We start from the raw sequence: 21,033 nt of genomic DNA, 5'->3' as shown, positions 1-21,033 counted from the left end.
GCACCCATGGACTGGGCACTGAGCGAGGCGCCTTTCTTAAACAGCTCCATTAGTCACCGGAACGGTGACGGGGTCTTGGCTAGCACGCTGCATGATCCGCAGAGGCGGCTCAGCTCCCTTCTGTCCTTGCATTCATCACATGATTGACTGTTTAATTTACACAGCCCTGTCCTTTACACGGAAGGAGCCCTGGGAGCACAGTGGTTAAGCACTGGGCTACTAACCAAAAAGTTACTCGTTCCAACCCACCAGCCGCTCCTCAGGAGAAAGATAGGGCAGGCAGTCCACTTCTGTAAAGATGTACAGCGTTGGAAACCCTGTGGGGTAGTTCACTCTGTCCTATGGTGTCGCTATTAGTCAGAATCGACTATACGGCAGTGGGTGGGTGGGTGCTTTACATGGGTTCCTGGGTGGCACAGATGGTTTGCGCTCGGTTACTAACCAAAAGGTTGGCAGCTCAAATCTACCCAGCAGCTTCTCAAAAGAAAGGTCCAGCAATGTATTCCCATAAGATTACAGCCATTGAAAACCCTATGGAGCACAGCTCTACTCTGAAACACACGGGGTCACCACGATTTTGATTTGACTCAAAGGTAAACGGGTTTGATATTTACATACATGTGGTCACCATGAGTCGGTATGGACCCCACAGCAACCGGTTTGGTTTTTGGTCCTTTACAAGGACCTAGTAAGGTATGAAACTGTCCTGAGGGGCCAATTCTGTGTTCTCCAATTAACTAAATCCAAGTTAGTTTAACTACAAATCCAAAAATAAACGTACAACCAAAGAAAGAAAATTCTAGTGTACAGCCATAGTCTGTGGCCTTATTATTAAATCAGAATTGCCAGAAGTTCATGAAATCCCCAAACTGTAGCATAAGAAACTGAAGGTAAACATAAGGAAGAACTTCTATAAGAGAGATTTTACCCCCTAGAGTGAGAGAGACAAAGAGAAGAGTTTCTTTTCCTGAAAGTGAGAAAGTTCCCTGCCACCTATCTGGGCCTGCCACAGGCAAGGGCTTGAACAGGATGACTCTACCTGGCAGCGACAGGAAAGTTGGCCCCACAACCCCTGCAGCTTTTGCTATTGTCCTTCATGACCCTTCCTCACTTGGCAGCTGTCCCTAATCTTGTCAAAGACAGATGAACACCTGACAGGGGTAGGGAACAGGGGAAGCAGGGTGTATTTGCTTAGGGCTTTCTGGGTTGGGGAGGAGAGGCCTCAAATTTAGCCCTGGGATTACAGAGAACCTGAGGACTTTTTTCACCCTTGGTCCCAAACCTGGCGTGTGGTAAGGAAAACGCCCTACCTGGCCAGGTCCATACCTTCGCCTCGTTCAGTCACCCCAGACTTTGTTGCCCCACAGGGTCTGAGTCACTCTTTAGGGAGCCAGAGCCAACCTGGGGATCAGAGATTCTGCTGTAAAGGAGCAGTCAGCATTTCAGGAAGGGGCCAGAGGGCAGTGAGAGGACGGGGACTCCTCAGAGGTGGGGTGGGGGTCTGTGTGCAGGATCCCTCCTTTCCCAGGGGTAGAGATAGCACCCCTCCGCCCGGCCTCCCACGTTGGCAGGTGCAAACAGGGGTTTCCCAATATGTTTCAGCAGCAAAACCATTCTTGAGACCATGTGCATAGACCCATTTATAAAAACAGATAAAAGGAGAGATGCTCTAAGGAGGGGCTATGAGCCCTCCCACCTGCTGGCTTCCACTCTGACTCCCCAAATGCAGCCCATGGGGTGTTCATGCTTCAGGAACTCAGTGTGGAAACGCCTGGCCCCAGGCCATTCCTGACCTTCAACATGCATTTATAAGTAACACATTTAATACCAGTGGGTCCTCCTGGCCCCTGATGTAATCTTTGAGTTTTATTAAAACTATCTCTGTTTTTAATAATTTTTAAGCCCTACATCTAATTTCAATAAAACTGATTTTTTTTTTTTTAACTCTGCCATTAGTGTTTTGTGGCTTTTTGGCGAGTTTTTCCTCTCTCTGGACCTCAGTTTTCTCACCTATGAAATGAAAAGATTGCCTCTGAGGTCCCTTCCAGCTCTACCCCTCCTACTTCTCTATGTCTTTTTCCATACAAAGGAGCCCTGGTGGCCCAGAGGCTAAGTGCTCGGCTGCTAACAGAAAGGTCGGTAGGACAGAGGTTTGAACCCACCAGCGGCTCTGCGGGAAAAAGATGTGGCAGTTCGCTTTCATAAAGATTACAGCCTTGGAGATGGGTATGGGGCAGCCCCACTCTATCCTATAGGGTTGCCAGGAGTTGGAATTGACTCCTTGGCAGGGGGTTTGTTTTTTTGTTTGGGGGTTTTTGTTGTTTTTTGTTTTTGTTTTTGTTTTTTTTCTATACAAGCCATATATCCCATTGGTTATGAACTTGGGGTCTTGAACCAGACCAGGTTTGTATTCCAAACCAAGCTCTGCAACTTACTAGTTGTGTGACTGTAAGTTGCTTATTTAACCACTCTGTGCCTCAATTTCCTCATCTGCAAAAACCCATTGTCACTGAGTCAATTCCAACTCATAGCGACCCTGTAGGACAGAGTAGAACTGCCCCATAGAGTTTCCAGGGAATGGCTAATGGAGTCGAACTGCTGACCTTTTGTTAGCAGCCGAGCTCTTAACCACTGCACCACCAGGGCTCCTCATCTGCAAAGGGTGGAGGGGGGGGCGTGAAAATGGCACTTATGTCACAGGCTATTGTGAAGATTACAGGAGTTAAAGGCTGACAGCAGCTCTGGCACATAGGAAGTGCTCGGTAAGCATGAGCTATTATTCATATAAGGTATTGCACTTTGAGGGTGGTCTACACACCATCTACCGCCCCCAGCCCAGATGCCTGAGAAGAGAAGCCCCACTCTGTAAGAGGAACGGCCTCTGCAGCTGGGGACCACCCAGGTTGGTGAGGTGGAGCTGATTCTGCTAAGTGCTAGGCCCTTGTGTTTCTAAACTGTGGCTTAAGGTTTGCATCAAAATCCTATCCTCCCCTCCCAGGCAGGGAACACAACAGAGAGTCCCTGATGGAGCAGGAGAAAAGTAGGGTGCAGAACTCAAATTCCAGTAAAAAGACCAGACTTAATGGTCTGACTGAGACTGGAGGAGCCCCAGAAGACATGCCCCCCAGACTCCCTGTTAACCCAGAACTAAAACCACTCCCGAAGCCAACTCTTTAGATGTGGATTAGACTGGACTGTAGGACATAAAACGATATTTGTGAAGAGTGTGCTTCTTAGCTCAAGTGGACATCGGGCTAAATGGGCAACTCCTGTCCAGAGGTAAGATGAGAAGGCAGAAAGGAACAGGAGCTGGTTGAAAGGACACAGGAAATCCAGGATAGAAAGGAAGAGTGTGCTGTCACATTATAGAGAAAGCAACTAGGGTCACATAACAATGTGTGTATAAATTTTTGTATAAGAAACGAACTTGAGCTATAAACTTTCCTTAAAGCACAATAAAAAAAAAAAAAAAGAAAAGAAAACCCCATTCCCACAGTCTCTGTGTGGGGCAAGTGGTTAACGTGCTCAGCTGCTAACCGAAAGGATAGAGATTTGAGCCCAAGAGGCATCATGGAAGAAAGGCCTGGCAATCTATTTCCAAAAAATCAGCCATTGAAAACCCTATGTAGCACAGTTCTACTCTTGACACATATGGGGTCGCCATGAGTCGGAATTGATTCAAAAGCAACTGGTTTGACATTCCTGTAACTCTGGCAGAAGTTTCCGCTTTTCTGGGATCTTCTAAGGAGGACTGAGTAGGCAGGCTAAAAGAGTGGAAAGGACATCGAGGACGGTCTATTCCCACATTAACCAGGAGCAGCCAGTGCCAAGGAAAGGAGGGCCATGAGGGAAGCTCCGATTTAGGCAGATTGATTTGGTCACAAGGTCTGGGAGTGTGAGAGAGGCGGGACAGGGAGGACAGCCAGTTGCGGAATTACTTGGGTGTAGGGTGTGGAGCAGGACCTGGGCTCAGAGTAGGGAACTGTAGAGATGAAGAGGAAAAGTTGGCTCTGAGAGACACAGTGGAGGAAGAATCAATAAGATTGGTGAGTGATGGAAGCAGGGTGGGGAGAGAGGCAGCTTCTGTGGACAGAAGATAGAGGGCCTGGGATCAGCAGCCCTGGAATCACTAACCTGCCACTAACCAGCTGTGCGGCTTTGGGCATGAGACTTAAGTTCCGTGAGCCTCAACTTCCTCACCAGCGGAAAGGGGTATAACATACCCTCTTTTGAATTCTGGGGCTGCTGTGAAGGTCACAGGCAAAGTGACGCATTTGTGAACCACAAAAGCTAATTAAATGTGGATACGTATCAATGACTAGAAGTGGGAGCTAAGAGAGCAAACCATGTTGATTCCAACGTGATGCTCTGGAAAGCCAGAGGCCAGGGGGAAGGTCAGCAAATGGAACCCATTCTCATTTAAAAAAAAAAAAAAAAGTTACCATCCAGTCAATTCCCATTATGGCAGCTCCATCTGTGCAGAGTAGAACTGTGCCCCACGGAGTTTCAATGCTGTGTGACCTTTCAGAAGCAGATCACCAGGCCTTTCTTCCGAGGATCCTCTGGGTAGGTTTGAACCACCAAGCTTTCAGTTAGTAGTCAACCGCTTAAACGTTTGCACCACCCAGAGTAACCATGAATCTCGTGAGGTACCCCACAAACCAGATGCTTTATGCATGTTCTCATCACAATCCTGCTTTTACAAAGGAAGCAACTGTGGTTCAGAGTGGTTAAGTAACTTGACTGAAGTCACACAGCTAGTAAGTGGCAGCGCTGGAATTTAAACCTAAAGCTGCCTCATTCTGAAGTCCAAGATCTTTCCACTGAACAAATCACACTGTCTGCCCCACCCAGAGTTAGCAGAAGGCTGAATAATCACCAGGGAGTGAGCTGGGTAATGAGCAGCACTCAGTAACCACTGTGTCCTGGCTTAAGCAACTCACGTGTTGCCTCTGAGCCTCGATTTCCTACTGTGCCCTATGCAGTGGAGAGAGGAATACACAAGTCCTAGAGTGGTTGAAGGAGCCCTCGTGGTGCAGTGGTTAAGCACTCAGCTGCTAACCAAAAGGTTGATGATTAGAACCCACTAGCCACTTCATGGGAGAGAGTAATGGCAGTCTACGTCCGTAAAGATTACAGCCTCGGAAACTCTGTGGGGCAGCTCTACTCTGATGTACAGACACTATGAATCGGAATCGACCCAATGGCAATGGGTTTGATTCTGGACTTAGAGTAGTTGAAGGTAGTGAGCCAAACATGCTTAGTTAACACGGCGATTGGGACCTGGTGAGTGTGTGGTTGTGCTGGTGGTGGTGGTTGTTGCCGCAACTGGGCAGGACAGACTCTGGAGCCACAGAGAGCTAGCTGTACTTGCCATTTATTGAGACACAGGCACAGACAGGGGTGGAGGGTGTGGGTAGATTCAGGGTAGGGGTCTGGTCGAAGACTGGGGAGGTTGAACGGCCTTAGGGGGACCGTTCCAACTTCCATCTCTCCTTCCTCAGCCTGTCCTGAGCTCAGAGCAGATGAGCCAAGCAGGTGAGGAGCTGAGATGGCCTGGGAAATCCAGCCTCCTCTCGATGGTCTAAAGATGCCCCCCAATCACCAAACACATCCCTCGAGCTGGTGACTTTAACCTCCCCATCCCATTGCAGAACTAAGGAGAAAACCTGGATAGATTTAAGCCCTTCCCCAAATGCAAATCACATGCAGGTAATCTGGCATGCAAATACAGGAGATCATCGGTCCTCTGGGCTGATCCTGCTCATAAGGAGGGTGGGTGGGGAGGGCAGCAGAGGCAGGTGAGTGGGACAGGGAGAGGCTTGCAGGCACCCCGGCTAGCAAGGCTCAGCAGCTAATACCTCCGGCTGGACGTCTTGACTGTGGTGGTCTTTTGCAGGATGGAGGTGCCACCAGAGACGCCCCTGCCCTTGGCAGAGCTGTAGCCCACATTGGGGCTGAAGCCACCTTTGATACGTCCCACACCCCCACTCAGGGAGATGCCACCCCCGAAGCCAGCTGAGCAGCCTCTGCTCACAGTGGTAGAGTTGCCAGTCACAGCTGCAAGGCAAAGGGTCCGGGTTAGGCAGGGCAGTGGTACCTGGAGAGGGCTGGATGACATCTAGGAGTGGATGAGGGGTGGAATCAAATCAGGCAGTGGAGCCCAGGGAAACAGATAGAGGAGCCTGGGGCAGAAAGCATGTTCTCTGAGGCCCCCCCGAACCTGCCCCCCAGGAGCACCCATGGAGGGGAGTGCACTTGAGGCCAAGAACAGGCTGAATGAACTGAGCAGAGGAAAGGAACCAGGCCGGGGATGGGGCAGGGGCTGGGCAGCAAAATACTCACAAATGCTAACCGCACTCTGACATTCTCCAGACATCCTGGGGGAAGCAGAAAGGCCGAGTGAAGGGTCAGTGGTCTCAAGAACCTGAGTGAAAACCCTCTCCTTCCTTCTGCCTTTATACTGGAACAACTTGGTAGGTCAGATCTCGAAAGCCAAGGCCAAAATGATGAGACCAGGAGATGATGGAAAGCGTGCACATGTGTTGTGGTCCATACATACAATGGAATATTACTCAGCCATAAAGAGAGACGAAGTCCTGATACATGCTATGACCTGGATGAACCTCGAAAACATTATGCTAATTGAAATAAACCAGACACAAAAGGACAAATGTATGATTCCACTTATACGAAATATTCAGAATAGGCAAATAAGTAGAGACAAAAGGTTGTTAGTGGTTACCAGGGCCCAGGAGGAGGGGGCAAAACCAGTTGCCTTTGAGTCAATTCTGACTCATGGTGACCCCTTATGTGTCAGAGTAGAACTGCGTTCTGTAAGGTTTTCAATGGCTGATTTTTTGGAAGTAGATTGCCAGGTCTTTCTTCCCAGGCACTTCTGGGTGGATTTGAACCTCCAATCTTCCAGTTAGCAGCTGAGCATATTAACCATCTGCACCACCCGGTGATGGGAGGAGGAGGTAATGGGGAATTATTACTTATCGGGTACTGAGTTTCAGTTCGAGATAATGAAAAAGTTTTGGAAATAAACGGCGGTGATGAAGGCACAACACTGTGAATGTAATTAATGCCACTGAGTTGTACACTTAAAATGGTTAAAATGGCAAATTTTATATTATATAGATTTTACCACAAGAAAAAAATGAATGGCTGGTTGCTCCTGTGCTAAGACTCACAGCTCTTCCACCAAGTCCTAAAGCTGCGGAGGAAGCAGAGCTGCCAACAGGCCGTGCCACCTACGCCCTCCTCCCCTGCCCCTCTCTCTCCCTGTGGGCCATGGACAGTATCCCTGCTCCGATGGAAACAAAACCCCCGCCACAAACAGCTGCTCAGGTTCTGACTAAACTGACTTTCTCTCTGTCTCTTGCTTTCCCCAAAGACCAAAAAAAAAAAAAACATTGTGTCGGTTCCAACTCATGGCGACCCCATGTGTTATAGAGTAGAACTGCTCCATAGGGTTTTCTTGGCTGTAATCTTAATGGAAGCAGATCACCAGGCCTGTCTTCCGTAGTACCACTGGGTAGGTTCGAACCACTAACCTTTAGGTTAGTAACTGAGCACAAACCATTTGCACCATCCAGGTCAAAGCTTCCACTGGTGGTGAGATCTAATGCTGGAAGAGAGGTCTCCTACATCTTCCCAGCCTCGTTTTGTTGTGGGCGACCACAAAGGTTAACAGCGGGATGGTTGTGCCAACCAAGGAGAAGAGCGGACAGAGGAAGGAGCAGTGGGAGGTTACCCTCAGATGATAAGTCAGGAGCCCGGCCTCCTGGGCTCCCTCCTTGGTCCCCTGCCCCTACCATTAGACTACACAGATTCTTTCATCAGGTAGCACAGGGAAGCCCCTGAATCGGGGGCAGGGGGGCACCCACCGGCTCTCCTCGCCCTCCAGGAGGGTACGGTAGGTAGCAATCTCCACATCCAGGGCCAGCTTGACATTCATCAGGGCCTGGTAGTCACGCAACAGCCGTACCAGGTCCTCCTTAGCCTGATGCAGGGCCACAGCTAGGTCTCCAAGCTTCTTCTGAGCATCCTTGAGCGCCACCTCCGCACGCTGCTCTGCTTCTGTGATGGCCATCTGCAGCTGCTGGCACTGCCCACAGGGTGAGGGGTGTTGGAAACACTCTCTCCAGAGTCACCTGCCCTCAAGCCAGGCACCACCACCCTACCCCTTCGCCCCAAACAAATGGTAAAAAAGGAAAGGAGAAATATTCATCTGAGAGAGGAGATACTATTACACAAGCAGGATCGTGTAGCACCACTGGGAAAGTTCTTACTGAAGTCTAACTTCAATCCCTCCCACTGCAGCTCAGCCCAGTGCCTCAGAAGAGATTTTTAAAAAATAATGCAACAACCTCATCAATAACCAAATGCTTTGCTCTGATCTGGGGAGGAGTCCACACTTTTTGGCTATCCCCCAGGTGGAGTCAGCAGCTGTGACCTGGACCCTTGAACCCTCAGACTCCTGATCTGACCCTCTGGAAATGGGCCCAGTCTCATTGGAGGAGGTCATTCCACCTGCTCTACCACTTATATGCTGTGTGACCTTGGACAAGCCTATTCCCCTATCTGGGCCTTTTGCCACTATAAAAGGAGGGTGTTGATCTTGATGACACAGCATTTGAGTATGTCTCATCAGTCAGAAGAAAAGCAGGTCTTGTCCCTCAGGATAACAGTGAGAAGGTCTCCCTCCCTGACCAGCCTCCAGGCCTGACCATTCCAAGGCCCACCTGCTTTTTGACTGCGTCCACCTCACCCTGCAGCCTCTGGACAGTACGGGTAAGTTCAGCAATCTCATTCTTGGTGTCCCGCAGGTTGTCCCCATGCTTGCCAGCTGTCACCCGCAGCTCCTCATACTGGAGGCCAAAGAAATGACCGTGAGATGTCAGTTCCCAGGTCACATGCTTAAGCACTGACTCTAGAGCCCACCCTCGAAGGTGGAGGCCCCTCCAAGGGGCCAAGTGACTCAGGCCTCTCACAATGGATAAAGGTCTGTGTCCAGCCACGGCCCAAATAACTGGAGCCAATCATTCTCCTCACCTTGGTCTGGTACCAGGACTCAGCCTCAGCCCGGCTTCTCTGGGCAATCAGCTCGTACTGGGCCTTGACCTCAGCAATGATGCTGTCCAGGTCCAGGTTTCGGTTGTTGTCCATAGATAGGACCACGTTAGTGTCAGACACATGGGTCTGCACTTGGCTCAGCTCCTGCAGAAACAGAAATTGCTGCTACCTGCACCACTGCCCCAGGTTCTAGGGACACTGTAAAAAGATGGAGGACAGAGGCCCCCAGGTGGCCTCAGGAGGCCTGTGCCCTTCTCCAGGCTTCACGCTAGAAGGAGACCCCCAACTGCAAGGAAAAGTCTCGTGTCCCCAGCTGTGAAATAGAACTCCCATTTTTCTAGACTTCATTTCTCTTCGTGAGAGATTAAAGGAGAAAGGGGCATGTACACTTGCGACACAAAGCTAGGTGCCAGGTGCTGTGCTAGCACATGTTTTCCCTTTTAATCCTCAGCAGGCCCTGCAAGGCAAGCAAGGCCACAGCTGGCCTATAGGATGCTTTTGTGCAAATTGGGAAAAGGGGCCTCCCAGTAGGAGGCAGCCTGAACCAGGGCCTGGGGAGCTGAGCGTGGCCAGATTCCAGCCCCACTCTCCACTCAGCCAGTTAACAACCTGCAGCACCATTCACAGTGTTCCTGAAGGTAGGTATTGTTATCCCTGCTCTGCAAATGAGGAAAGAGGCTTAGAGAAGAGGAGTAACACACCCAAGGTCACCATGTACAAGGGTGAGGCCCTGACTGGAACAAGTGAGTTGAGGCCAAAGCCTAAGTGGTTTACTCTGGAATATTTATGGGCCATCGTGATGTTCTCGGACCCTTTCTGTGTTTCCAGGGCCATCAGCTTACTAGAACAGGGGTCTAGAAATATCATCTTTAGAACACATAAACAGGAGTTTAAAGATCCTGTGACAGGCAGGTTAGGAGATGGGGACTCCAGGGTTCTGCCCCAGCCTTGGGGACAGCTCCATAGTTAGGTCCTGACTCTGTCAGTCCCCAGTTGGGCTCTGCCTCTGTTTTTCTGTTGGTCCTTCCTGCCCCAGACTGCCAACAGATTGTCCCAAAGACCAGTACTGCTCAAATCATTCATCCACTCAGTACTCCTCAGAGACTACTAACAAGTAGAGAATCTTCCTTCTAAAAATCCATACGTTCTGTGTTCTGGACTTGTTTCTAGCTATTCACGTACACTGGTCCTTCAGTGTAGCCAAAGTGACCATAGAGACAGAGATATACTAATAATAACTCTCACTTACTATGGTTCCAGACACTGTGTTAGATACTAACTCATTACATGCCCTTTGACAATAAGACAAAGAGATTAAGTAAGTTGCCCCAAATCACCAGCTAGTAAGTGGAGAGCCCAGTTGCAAACCTAGGGCATCTGATATAATACCAACAACAACTAGAACCTAAACTACTCACTGTAATAATAACACCAGAACCTGAGATAACACAGACTAAAATAGAGATAGAAATAAAAAGAATGAGAAATACCAAAGCTGAAACCAATATCCATACTCACTTAGACTGGCAAAGTTAGATTGTCATTAAGAAGGCAGATCCCAGAGGCAGCAGGCAATGCAAAACCTGAAACATGCACTATTTAGGGAAAGACATGAGCTCTGGGGACAGACAAACTTATTAAGTTCAAGTCTCGAGCCTGAAATTCATTAGCCATGTAACTGAAGTAGCCTTTAAGCCTCATGATGCCTCAGCTTCCTGTTCTGTAAAATGACCATAATAATAGCTTCCTCATGCTGTTGTTTTGAGGCTTCAGTGAGATCCATACATAGCCCATGGTGAGTGCTTAGTAAAATGCATTTCTATCTGCCCAGAGTTCTCTCCTGCTAGGCTTATTTGTTACAGATGATATCATTTTGTCATAAGCCTGCCTTATCTTCTTTCCCACTCATGACAACACTGCCAGCGTCGTCGTCTTGAAGCAACACACCCCCTCCACAACTTCGCAGTTCAGGGTCCCTCTACAGACTCATGGCAGAGTGTGGTCCTGAGGGAACTCAACTTGGATTTCTTAAGACAAGGAGGCAAAAAATATCTACCAGACACCACCATGAGCGGATGAGAATGGTGGCCTTGCTAGAACAAGGGAATAGAAAGGTCAGGCTTTCCAAAGAAACAGAGCAAGGGTAAAAGGAGAAAGAGAGTCTGAAATGGCTTCACTGAAGGAGAGGCTGGATCCCACAGACCACCAGGCCAGCAGGAGGCCTCAGAGGCTGCTTTTCTAACCTACAAGACATGCCAGTGAAGGGCAGTTCGCCCTCCAGATTCCCTATGGTACCCGGGTTGGCCAAAACCAGACCATGGGATCAATTTCTGAGTGCCATATTGACCATCATGTCTCTGATAAAGTAGGTGAGGCAACCAGGGAGCTGCTGCTTTGGCCATCATTTCTACTCACTGATGGGCGATGAGGAATTTGACAGGAAGTGGCCCGGACTTGGTCTCTAGCCTGCCCTCTCTTTCCACCTCTCCTCCTATTTCTCCCCATACACTCGATACTCAGCCCATCAACCACCTGCTGTTCCCCAAACACACAATGTTCTTAGATGCCTCCATGACAAGGCACCGGCTGGGGGCCCTGGCTGGCAGGCCCTTCCCACTACTCCTTTGAAGACTTATCCACCATCCTTCACAGTCCAACTCAAATGTCCTCTCCTCTAAAGGCACCTCTAGCCTTCCAGGAAGGGTCAGCCACAGCCTCCTTCATGGCTGTCATCACATGACAACCCAGCACCAGACTGCAGGCCTCCCAAGGGCAGGGACTTCATCTTTCTGTTGCCACATGGAAGGTACTCGGTAAATGTTTGTTAAATGGGCAAGTAATAGTAAAGAAAAGAAACACTGGGTACATCAGACATATGTCTTAGATAATAAGGAAGCCAATTCCTAAACATTCAGAGAAGGGGGAGGAAGGAGTGAGAACTTGTGATCTGGCCGAAAACAGTCCAGAACCTAAGAGAGGGGAATAAAGAGGCCAGAAGCAATGAACGACCTTCAATGATCCTAAAAAAAGTAAAGAAGAATTTGGCGAGGCGCCTAAAAAATCAGCATGGTGGCCCAGAATATTTCCCAGGAAGCTCTATCTTGACCAGATATGAAGAGATAGTGGAGGAAGAGCAGCACAGCCAAGGAAGAGCTGGTGGAGATGCTAAGGCCAGTGGACAGGGCCTGTTAGATAAGCTCTAGGCAAGAACAAGGGAGGCGCCACCGGGCCAGTTCCTTCAGAAGACCCAGGAAAAGCCAACAACTCAACTGCTATGTTATTTTCCATTAAGAACAGTAATCAAACTAAAAAGGGCACGATAAAATGCTTGAGAGGAAGTGAAAGTCCAAGACAGACTCAGAGAGTATGAAAGGCCTTGGCCTTGTTGGTGAGCTGGGTTTCCAGGCCAGAGAAGCATGTCCCAGGAGACCAAGGGGTTGTTGAGGTAATGAGAGAACTCCCCCGGTGCTCCTTAAGAAATGTGGCTCATAGGAGAGGGTCTACAAATGTCCTGATGTTCAAAGGTGAGGGAGGGATTTAGAATTCTCCAAATCAAGCTCCATGTCAATCTCCTACAAACCTCTAGAATGAATTGTAAAATGTGTCTGTGAGGCATACAGCCAGCAAGATCCCCCAAGGAAAATCAAGCCAAATAGATTTCGCTATTTTTCATGGTTGTATTACCAAGCTGTTAAAATAAAAAAAGTTTTAAAACTGCCATCAATTGACCAAGACTTTCATGGCATTCTTGAAAATAAGACCAAAAAATCAGGCCAGATGATGGCGTGGTCCAGTGGGTTTGAAAGTCACTGAGCCACTTTAAGCACGGATTTTGGATGGTTGAGGTGACATCAGCCTGAGAGGAAGTCACAGTAAAGAACCACAGGGTCCTGTCTGCCTTAATGTAATGTTACCAGATAACCAAACTAAAAGTTTCCGACAGTTAGCACAACAGCCTAAAATGATGGGATGAAGCCACGATGATATTTCACAGGGAAGGAGGGAATGACTTATTCTTGCATTCAGTTTCAAAAATCCAACTACCCAGAAATTAGAGGAAGGTGGGTGCATGTCTGACTTGAAAGCATTCACGTGAAAAAATTCAGGGGCTTCTAGGGAGCCAACATTGTGAAATGGCTTCTAAAAACAGTATATCACCTAGTGCAGTATTAGAAGTCTCCACCCCCCTGTTGTCTGAGTTCTGGACTGAAAACCCCAAGTTCCCTGAGCTTCCTCACATGCCACAGATTCCAGTCCCCTAATCACCCTGACCCCTAATGGACTGTCACATGAAAGACATATGTCACATGGAAAACAATTGGTTATTTACAGCCCAGAGGGCAGAATCAGAAGCAAGGAATAAAAGTCATGGGAACAAGATTCAGGCCAGATTTCTAACAAAGTTGTTCAACAATCGAACTGCCTGTCTTAAAAAGTAGTGAGCTCCCTGTCACTACAAGTACTCAAGTAGAGGCTACATGATCACCTGTCAGGGATATTATAGAAAGGATTCTTAGAGTGGGCGGGAGGTTGGCCTTGAGGTCTCTACTGATTCTAATAGTCTCTGATCCTATAGTCAGTTCACATTAAGCTCAATCCTCTCACCCTAGTTTGCAAAGCCCCCTTGTCCCCTATGACCCCTTCTGGATTCTTGGGCCTACCCACTGCCCACAGCTTTCCTCCTGCTCCAGCCTGGTACCCTAGTCCTCCCTCTTTGCCCATCTCTGTTTCTCCATCCCTTGCTCCATTACAGACTGGCCAGGAAGAAGGAGAACAGCATAACAGAGCGACAAGAGCCAGACTTTGGAGTCCGAGAGAACCAGTTTTCAGTTCTAGCTCTGCCTCTTACTATGTGACCTGAGATTTACTCTGAGACTGAGAGTCCTCCACTATGGAGACAAATAATAATACCTACATTATGAAGTTGTTGAGAATATTATGCAACAAAAAAGCTTAGCCCAGTGTCTGGCTCACCATAACCACTCAATACATGAACGTTATTATTAATAATCGATAAAAGGGTCAAAGTTCCATCTTCTACCCATTAACCTGCACTGATGAATTCAGATCAGACCTCCAGGGGAAATCCTTAAGGTATATGTAAAAAAAAAAAAAAAAAAAATGTAAATGTATGCAAATTATCCTGGTCCACAACAAACTCACCATTTCATAGAGATGCTGCAGGAAGACAACCTCATTGGCCAAGATGCCCACTTTGCCGTGCAGGTCCATTCGGCCCATGTACGCTGCATCCACATCCTGGGGGCAAGGAAGAGAGCAGGGCGCATGGTTCGGTCCCCGGGGCTCTCACTCACTTCTCCAAGTCAATCCAGCCCCCTGGAAACCGAAGGACCACCTCTCCCCACTCCCTGCTGCCCTGCTCACCTTCTTGAGCACCACAAACTCGTTCTCCACAGCAGTTCGCTTATTGATTTCATCCTCGTACCTGTTACATAGAGAAGTCTCAGGCCAGGCCCAGCCCAAGCCAAAAGAACACCCAAACCAGTAGCCATGGACTGGACCCCGTGTGTTACAGAGTAGAACTGCTCCATAGGGTTTTCTTGGCTGTAATCTTTACAGAAACAGATCACCTGGACTTTCTTCTGCGGCGTCACTCGGTGGGTTTGAACTGACAGCTTTCAGGTTAGTAGTCGAGTGCACACTGTTTGCTCCACCCAGGGACCCAGTCTCAGTCCAGTTCTGCCTTTTAGGCATTGGACCCACTTGCATTAAGGAAGTCCTGATGGGCCCCATGTCAGCCAAGCTCTCTTTTGGGGAGCAGCTCTTTAATGCAGCCTACCAGTGAAGGAACATGGGATACTATCTTTATTTCAATATTCTCTCCTCCCCGCCCCTTTTGAAGAAAGGGGCACAGACTTTGTGCAATAATATGGCAATCAAGAGCAGCCATCTCTTTGGGTCAGAGGCCTGGGGAGGCTTTACAAGAACGGTGAAGCTGCGTCAACAACGGTTACCCTTTACCTCCGCTTTCGTCAGCGCCACATCGTTTTAAGAGACCAACTCCTCCCCAGCTGCTTTTGTTGAGACATTTAGGTGTCAAATTATGGAGCAAGTTATTTTAAGCTGTGCCATAAGATTATAAACAGGCATATCAGCCCATCATAATATATGAATCCTATCTGGATCTTCAGTTCGAATCTGCCGGGCGCTCCTTGGAAACTCTATGGCGCAGTTCTACTCTGTCCTACAGGGTCTCTGTGAATCAGAATCGACTCGACGGCACTGGGTTTGGTTTGGTTTATCTGGATCTTGTTTCAAACAAACTGTCTTTTTAGAATTTCTGACATTTATGGAACAACTGGCAAGTCAAAACTGGATACTTTATGATATTGAGGAATTATCGTTTTAAAAGTTTTGTGTGTAATTACGGTATTGTCCTTATGTTTTATCAAGTCAAATTATGCAGATGAAGTATATGAATATGCCCAGTTAAATGCTTGTGAATGGAATGACATGATGGCTGGGATTTGAGGAGAAGTGGGTAGGGGTATGGACAAAACAAAGTTCACTGTGAGTTCATAATTTTTAAAGCTGGGTGATGAGAACGTGAGGGTTCGTTATATTACTCTCTCCACTTTTATAAACATTTACATTTTCTATAAGATTATGAAATCGTCACAAACAACCTGACAGTGCAGGAAGCAGTGGGTCTTAGATCTGAGTGCCTAAGGGACCCAAGTCTATCTGTGATCCTTCCCCCATGCTGTTCCCTCCCCACACGCCCCCTCCCCCCATGGCCCAGCCTGTCCAGCTCCCCTCACTTGTTCTTGAAGTCCTCGAGGAGATCCTGCACATTCCTGAGCTCTGAGTCCATCCTCCCCCGCTCGCTCTGGAGGCTGTCCAGCTGCCTCCGCAGGTTGCCCAGGTAGGACTCAAAGAGGGGCTCCAGGTTGTTCCTGGTGACACCTGTGTTCTGGCCCTGCTCCTGCAGCAGTGCCCACTTGGTCTCCAGCACCTTGTTCTGCTGCTCCAGGAAGCGCACCTGAGCCAGAGCAAGAAAGGTAAGCTAGTACCATCTCCCAGCCATGGGAGGGGCCGAGGACAGGGGCCCACCACCTCGCACCATTAACAGACCAGGACATCAAAGGGCCAGTGCAGGGCCTACACCTTGCCAAGGGGAACAAGCTTTGCTGGAAATGGCAGTGCAATCAGAGGAAAAGAACTCTAAAGAGTTAATTTACATAAAACCCTCAGCTCAGCCATTTACTAGTTGATCACAAGTCACTTCTCTCTGGGTCTTGCCTTCTCACTCTCTTGGGTAAACCGAACTAGACAAATGTTTCTACACCCTAACTCCGCATGATAATCAACTGTTAAAAATGCACATGTATGTATATATATGGTGTAAACACATATACACACATACAGAGAGAGAAAGCAAACATGGCAAAATGTAGCGTATACAGGAGAATGTTGTACTGTTCCTGCAACTGTTCTGTAAATTTAAACTTTTTCCAGAAAAAAAAAAAAAAAGATTTTTTAAAATACTGATGCCCTAGCCCCATCTCTATAGACTCAGAATGGGAGCTTTCAGGGGTTCTCTGCCCAGCCAGGGCTATGAGCCAATAGTCAGCAGACAATCAGGCCCCCAGCTCCCAGGCCGTTATTCTGAGAGCCTGAGAAAGGGTTTTGTTTGTGTGATCTCTGAAACAGTTCCACTAAAGAATGAAAAGTCACTAGGGGAGAGGGTGAGGAGGGTGGGCGGAGCAACTTGCTTCACCCTCTGCCATCCAGTCTCCCAGGCTCCCACCCCCACAGCACCTGGGCCCACAGCCACATGGTCCAGGAGACTGTGCAGCATTGCACCTGTCATGAGCAGTAACGAGAACTCTTGGTTCCAAAGACCACAGGAAAGTCCCACGTCCCCAGAGCTCCAGGTCCAAACGCGCACCGGGGTCCAAGAATCTGGGTCCCAGTCCCACTTCTGCCTCCAAACACTTATGTGATCCTGGAAAGCTCACCTGACCTCACTAGACCTCAGTTTTCTCTTCTTAAAAATCAGCATAATATCACCTACCCTGACTTCTCATGGCACCACTGTGAGTATCACATGAGAAAGGGGACATCAATGTCCTTTGAGAAAGCTCCAATAATGAACCAAGGTATGACCAGGATCTTCCTCATCAGGCCCCACTGCCTGAGGACTTAGGGCCAAGGCAGACGACGCCAGCGAAATGGATCAGAATATGTCATAGAACAGTGGGAGAGCCCCTTCTCCTCCCACCTTGTCAAAAAGGAGACAAGGGAAGAAGTCAGGGTTCTCCAAATCTGAGACAGATGAAACTTCATATCCCCAGGTCGTGGTGACCTGGTGACCTGCTCCCCATGGTCCACCCCAAACTGAGCTTTCTGTACCAAACAGGGAGGAGGAATAGAAGAAGCAAAGAGGGGACTTTCCCAGGGAGCCACTCTGTTGGGTCCTGATTACATCTTTGCCCCTTAGGCCTCCTCCAAGGCTAAGAGCACAGGGGACAGAGTCAGGGCTCCATGCCCTCAGCCTTGGATAACTTGTTCAGCTCGGAGCCATAGTTTTTCCAGGTGTAAAATGACAAAAGGCTACAAAGACCACCCACTAAGAGGAACAACAAGGACAGTCCATTGTTTAATTGTGGTTTTAGGCTACTGTGTGACCATATTAATCATGACCGCAGTAAAGATTCCAACATGCTAAAGATGGGCTTGGCCAATAGTCCGCACGAGTAGACTCACCTGAGCAATTGCGTTAAGACCAGGAAGACCATCTCCACCTCCCAGCTCAGGCCAGGACAGCTCCAAAAATTATCCCATCAACCCCCCATCCCAGTGCACAGGAGGCTACAACAGCCTTTGCCCAGTACCCCCTCTCTAGAGGCCTTACTTCTACTCCAAGGGGCTCCTCCTTGCTCCCCTCTACTGAAGCCCACCTTGTCAATGAAGGAGGCAAACTTGTTGTTGAGGGTCTTGATCTGCTCCCGCTCTTGGGTGCGCACCCGCTGGATCTGCGGGTCTATCTCCACGTTGAGGGGGGTCAGCAGGTTCTGGTTGACAGTGACCTCCTGGATCCCACCAGGAGGGCAGGTGGGCACAAATGTCTGCCTGCCAGCCCCCAGGCCCATACAGGCTCCGCCACTGAGGGCAAAGCCCCCCTGAGCCTGCCCTAAGGAGGCCCCTGCAGCTACACTGGCTGAGATACTCTTGCTACCCCTCAAGTTATACAGGCTCCGGCTGCCAAAGCCACCTGTGCTAGGCTCACAGCGGGCCCCACCACCACTGCCACTGTTTCGGGACATGGTCACGGAGCTGAAGCTGGTGTGGGTCCGGGACCCACCCCCTCCGCTAGCAGAGCTGGAGCTGAAGCCCCCTTTGGTGGAGTATATCCGTGGAGACATAGAGGACCTCATGGCTGTCAGTGGAGCACAGAGCAGGCTGTGCTGGGAGCTGCAGCTGGGAGGGAGCGCAGTGAGCCACTGGGCCACTGATGGGCTTTTTATCTTTTCCCAACTGGGCTGGTCCTAGGCTCCACAACACTTCTGTCCCATCACCCCAGGAGGTGAGGGAGGGGCCCTGTGGGCTGGGGAGTGCCCCTTCCCCCAGCAGAAGGGAGGAGCTACTCCCAGTTATCACCTGTACTCCAGAGCTGGGACAGAAGACTGTCTGGGGCGGGATGCCACCTTCTGCCCCCTCAAGCTCTCCTCCCTTGGAACAGGGTGATACCGGCTCCCACAGCCATCCCCACTGCTCAGGGGTTTACTTGGTCTCCTCCCACCCAGTCCTGGTGGCTGCTGTCAATGGGGCTCTGTTCTGCGGGTTTTGCCCCAGGCTCTTGTCGTAAGCCAAGGCCCCAGGGCCTGGGGCTCTGCAGGTGGTAAGGGAAGGTGCATTGAGAAATGTGCTGCTGGAGAGAGTGCTCAAGCCTGCTCCAGTCCCACCCTCCCAGCCCACAGCCTCATTGCCTTCTAGCAGGTCCAGGGTGGTGGGCATAGGTGGCAGAGTAAGGGTGGGGGCAGTCTGTTGTTTTGTCATACTCTGACAGGCGGCCAAGTGAAGACCTGTGCTGGGCAAGGTGTCTATTAGGACAGAAAGAAGGTTCCTGCCCAGCCATGGGCCTGGGCACTGGAGGAGGACACAAGAGAAGGCTTGGGCTCCTAAGCAATGGCCTGAAGCCTAGAGGCGAAGCACACTGTTCTGGGGCTGAGGAGAGGCAGGGGAGCTTCAGCTAGAGCCTGGGACCCCTGACACTCTGTCCGTGGGGGAGCCTCTTCAGAAGGGTCCAGCCATTTAGGAGGGAGCTGGCAGTGGGTGGAAGATACATCTTATCCTGGCTGGAAATATGTACAGATCCAAGAGACCCACAGAGCACCACCATCATTGCCATATACCCCTGCCCACAAGGAGTCCAGAGGGGTCAGGGGCTCTTTGAATCATTTTACATGGTCTCCTCCATGCCTTGCCCACCTACAGGCTACCAGGACCAAACACATTGCTTAGCAAAGACTGAAAGTGTTAGGGATGAAGGAGTGATTGTGGAGGGGATCTTAGAGACTGTCTCTTCCTTCCTTCTTACAGGGAGAAACAGACCCAGAGGGGAGCAGACACAGGCACTTCCTGTACTTGTCACACAGCAGCCAGAAAAAGAGGCAGGAGACGGGACCTCGATAGGAGGGGTCCCACAGTCCAGCAGCCCAGACAGAACTGTGGGATCTTTTTCTAGGGCGACTAGAAGTGGCTCTCAATTGCCAGAAGGTGAATTCAGTTCCACTGGGCAATGGGAGTGAGGGGTCCCCCCTCCCACCCAGCCCACACAGAGGACGTGGGAGGCTGCTTTGTCTTTTCCAGTCCTTAATCCCCAGTCTCCTAATGCCAAGAGTAGGTTTTCTTCCTCCTTGGAGTGAGGATATCAGGCATTTGGGGGCATCTTGCTGGCAGATGAATCCCCATGGAGCTGTGTGTCCTCAGGTAACCCTTACCCTCTCTGGGCTTCATTTCTTTTGCCTTTAAGCAGCGCCTGCCACAGGAGTGCTTTGGAAAAGCAAGGGCCTGAGATCCTAGGACTGAGCTGTCCCTTCCCACTGATTTTGTCTTCTTTCCCTGAGGCTGTGATCACTGTCTCAGCCTCCCTTATCTCTCTCTACCACTTCGTGGGGGGTGGAGACAGCTGTGAGTGGGGCTTTGCCTCCAGGATGTGGCCGCAGGCCCCGTGGGGAAGGGAGTGATGTCAGCCCTTTGAGTCACAGCAACAGCGGGGAGGTGGTAGTGGGAGTTGGGCTGTAAACACAAACTTCACCCCACCCCAGAGACTGACAGTCAGCCACCCAAGTCGTCCGTCCCCACACATTTACCCAGGACATACTCTGTGCCAGGCATTGTGTGAGGCTGGTGATAGACGGGGAATGAGTCCTGCTCACACAGCTCACTGGAGACAGTGAGACATGGAGACAGCCTCCCTCACACCCAGTCAGAGAGCTCACTGGCCTCAGCCCAGGCCAGGGATGCAGAGGCCACTTTGCCTTTTCCAGCCCTTAGTCCCAATCTACTCTCACGCGGGACACCCAAGCTCACACCTTCCTTCGGCAGCCCAAGGAGAAGCAGTGTCCTCCCTCCTGCTGTCCATGGAGAGGGAGAGCTGCTCCCTGCTGTTGCTTGTTTCCAGTGGCCTCCCTCTCTGGATACTGTCACCTGCCCAGACTCCCTCCTTGCCAGCAGGAGTAGAGGGGGTTGAATGCCACTGCTTATAGAAGATGAGGCGAGACAGCTGATCGTTCATCGGCAAATTAGCTCCTAACAGAGGCCAGGCTGGGTGCTGAACACTAGGAAAGACACAGGGGTGGAGATGACATAACCACTGCCCTTGAAGAGGCCGCATAGAGGGGTAGGGCTTTCTGACTTAATCGTAATTGTTACCATTGTCATTGTTGCTAGTTGCCCCCAAGTTGGCTCTGACTCATGGTTACC

General features: G+C 49.8%; 1 protein-coding gene across 1 annotated transcript; it reads right to left on the bottom strand.

Moving 5' to 3' along the window:
* Positions 1 to 5,839: 5,839 nt before the first annotated feature.
* Positions 5,840 to 18,626, bottom strand: KRT79 (keratin 79). Its single transcript, XM_064284180.1, has 9 exons — positions 18,006 to 18,626; positions 15,864 to 16,084; positions 14,467 to 14,527; positions 14,245 to 14,340; positions 9,061 to 9,225; positions 8,751 to 8,876; positions 7,893 to 8,113; positions 6,346 to 6,380; positions 5,840 to 6,060 (listed from the first exon to the last, which is right to left on the bottom strand). The coding sequence occupies exons 1-9, from the start codon at positions 18,480 to 18,482 to the stop codon at positions 5,855 to 5,857; spliced, it is 1,608 nt and encodes a 535-aa protein (XP_064140250.1). The 5' UTR covers positions 18,483 to 18,626; the 3' UTR covers positions 5,840 to 5,854.
* Between the last annotated feature and the right edge of the window lie 2,407 nt (positions 18,627 to 21,033).

This window comes from Loxodonta africana, chromosome 4, assembly GCF_030014295.1.
Source record: "Loxodonta africana isolate mLoxAfr1 chromosome 4, mLoxAfr1.hap2, whole genome shotgun sequence".
In the NCBI taxonomy this organism is placed as follows: domain Eukaryota; kingdom Metazoa; phylum Chordata; class Mammalia; order Proboscidea; family Elephantidae; genus Loxodonta; species Loxodonta africana.
This window is presented reverse-complemented; position numbering and strand designations above follow the sequence as displayed.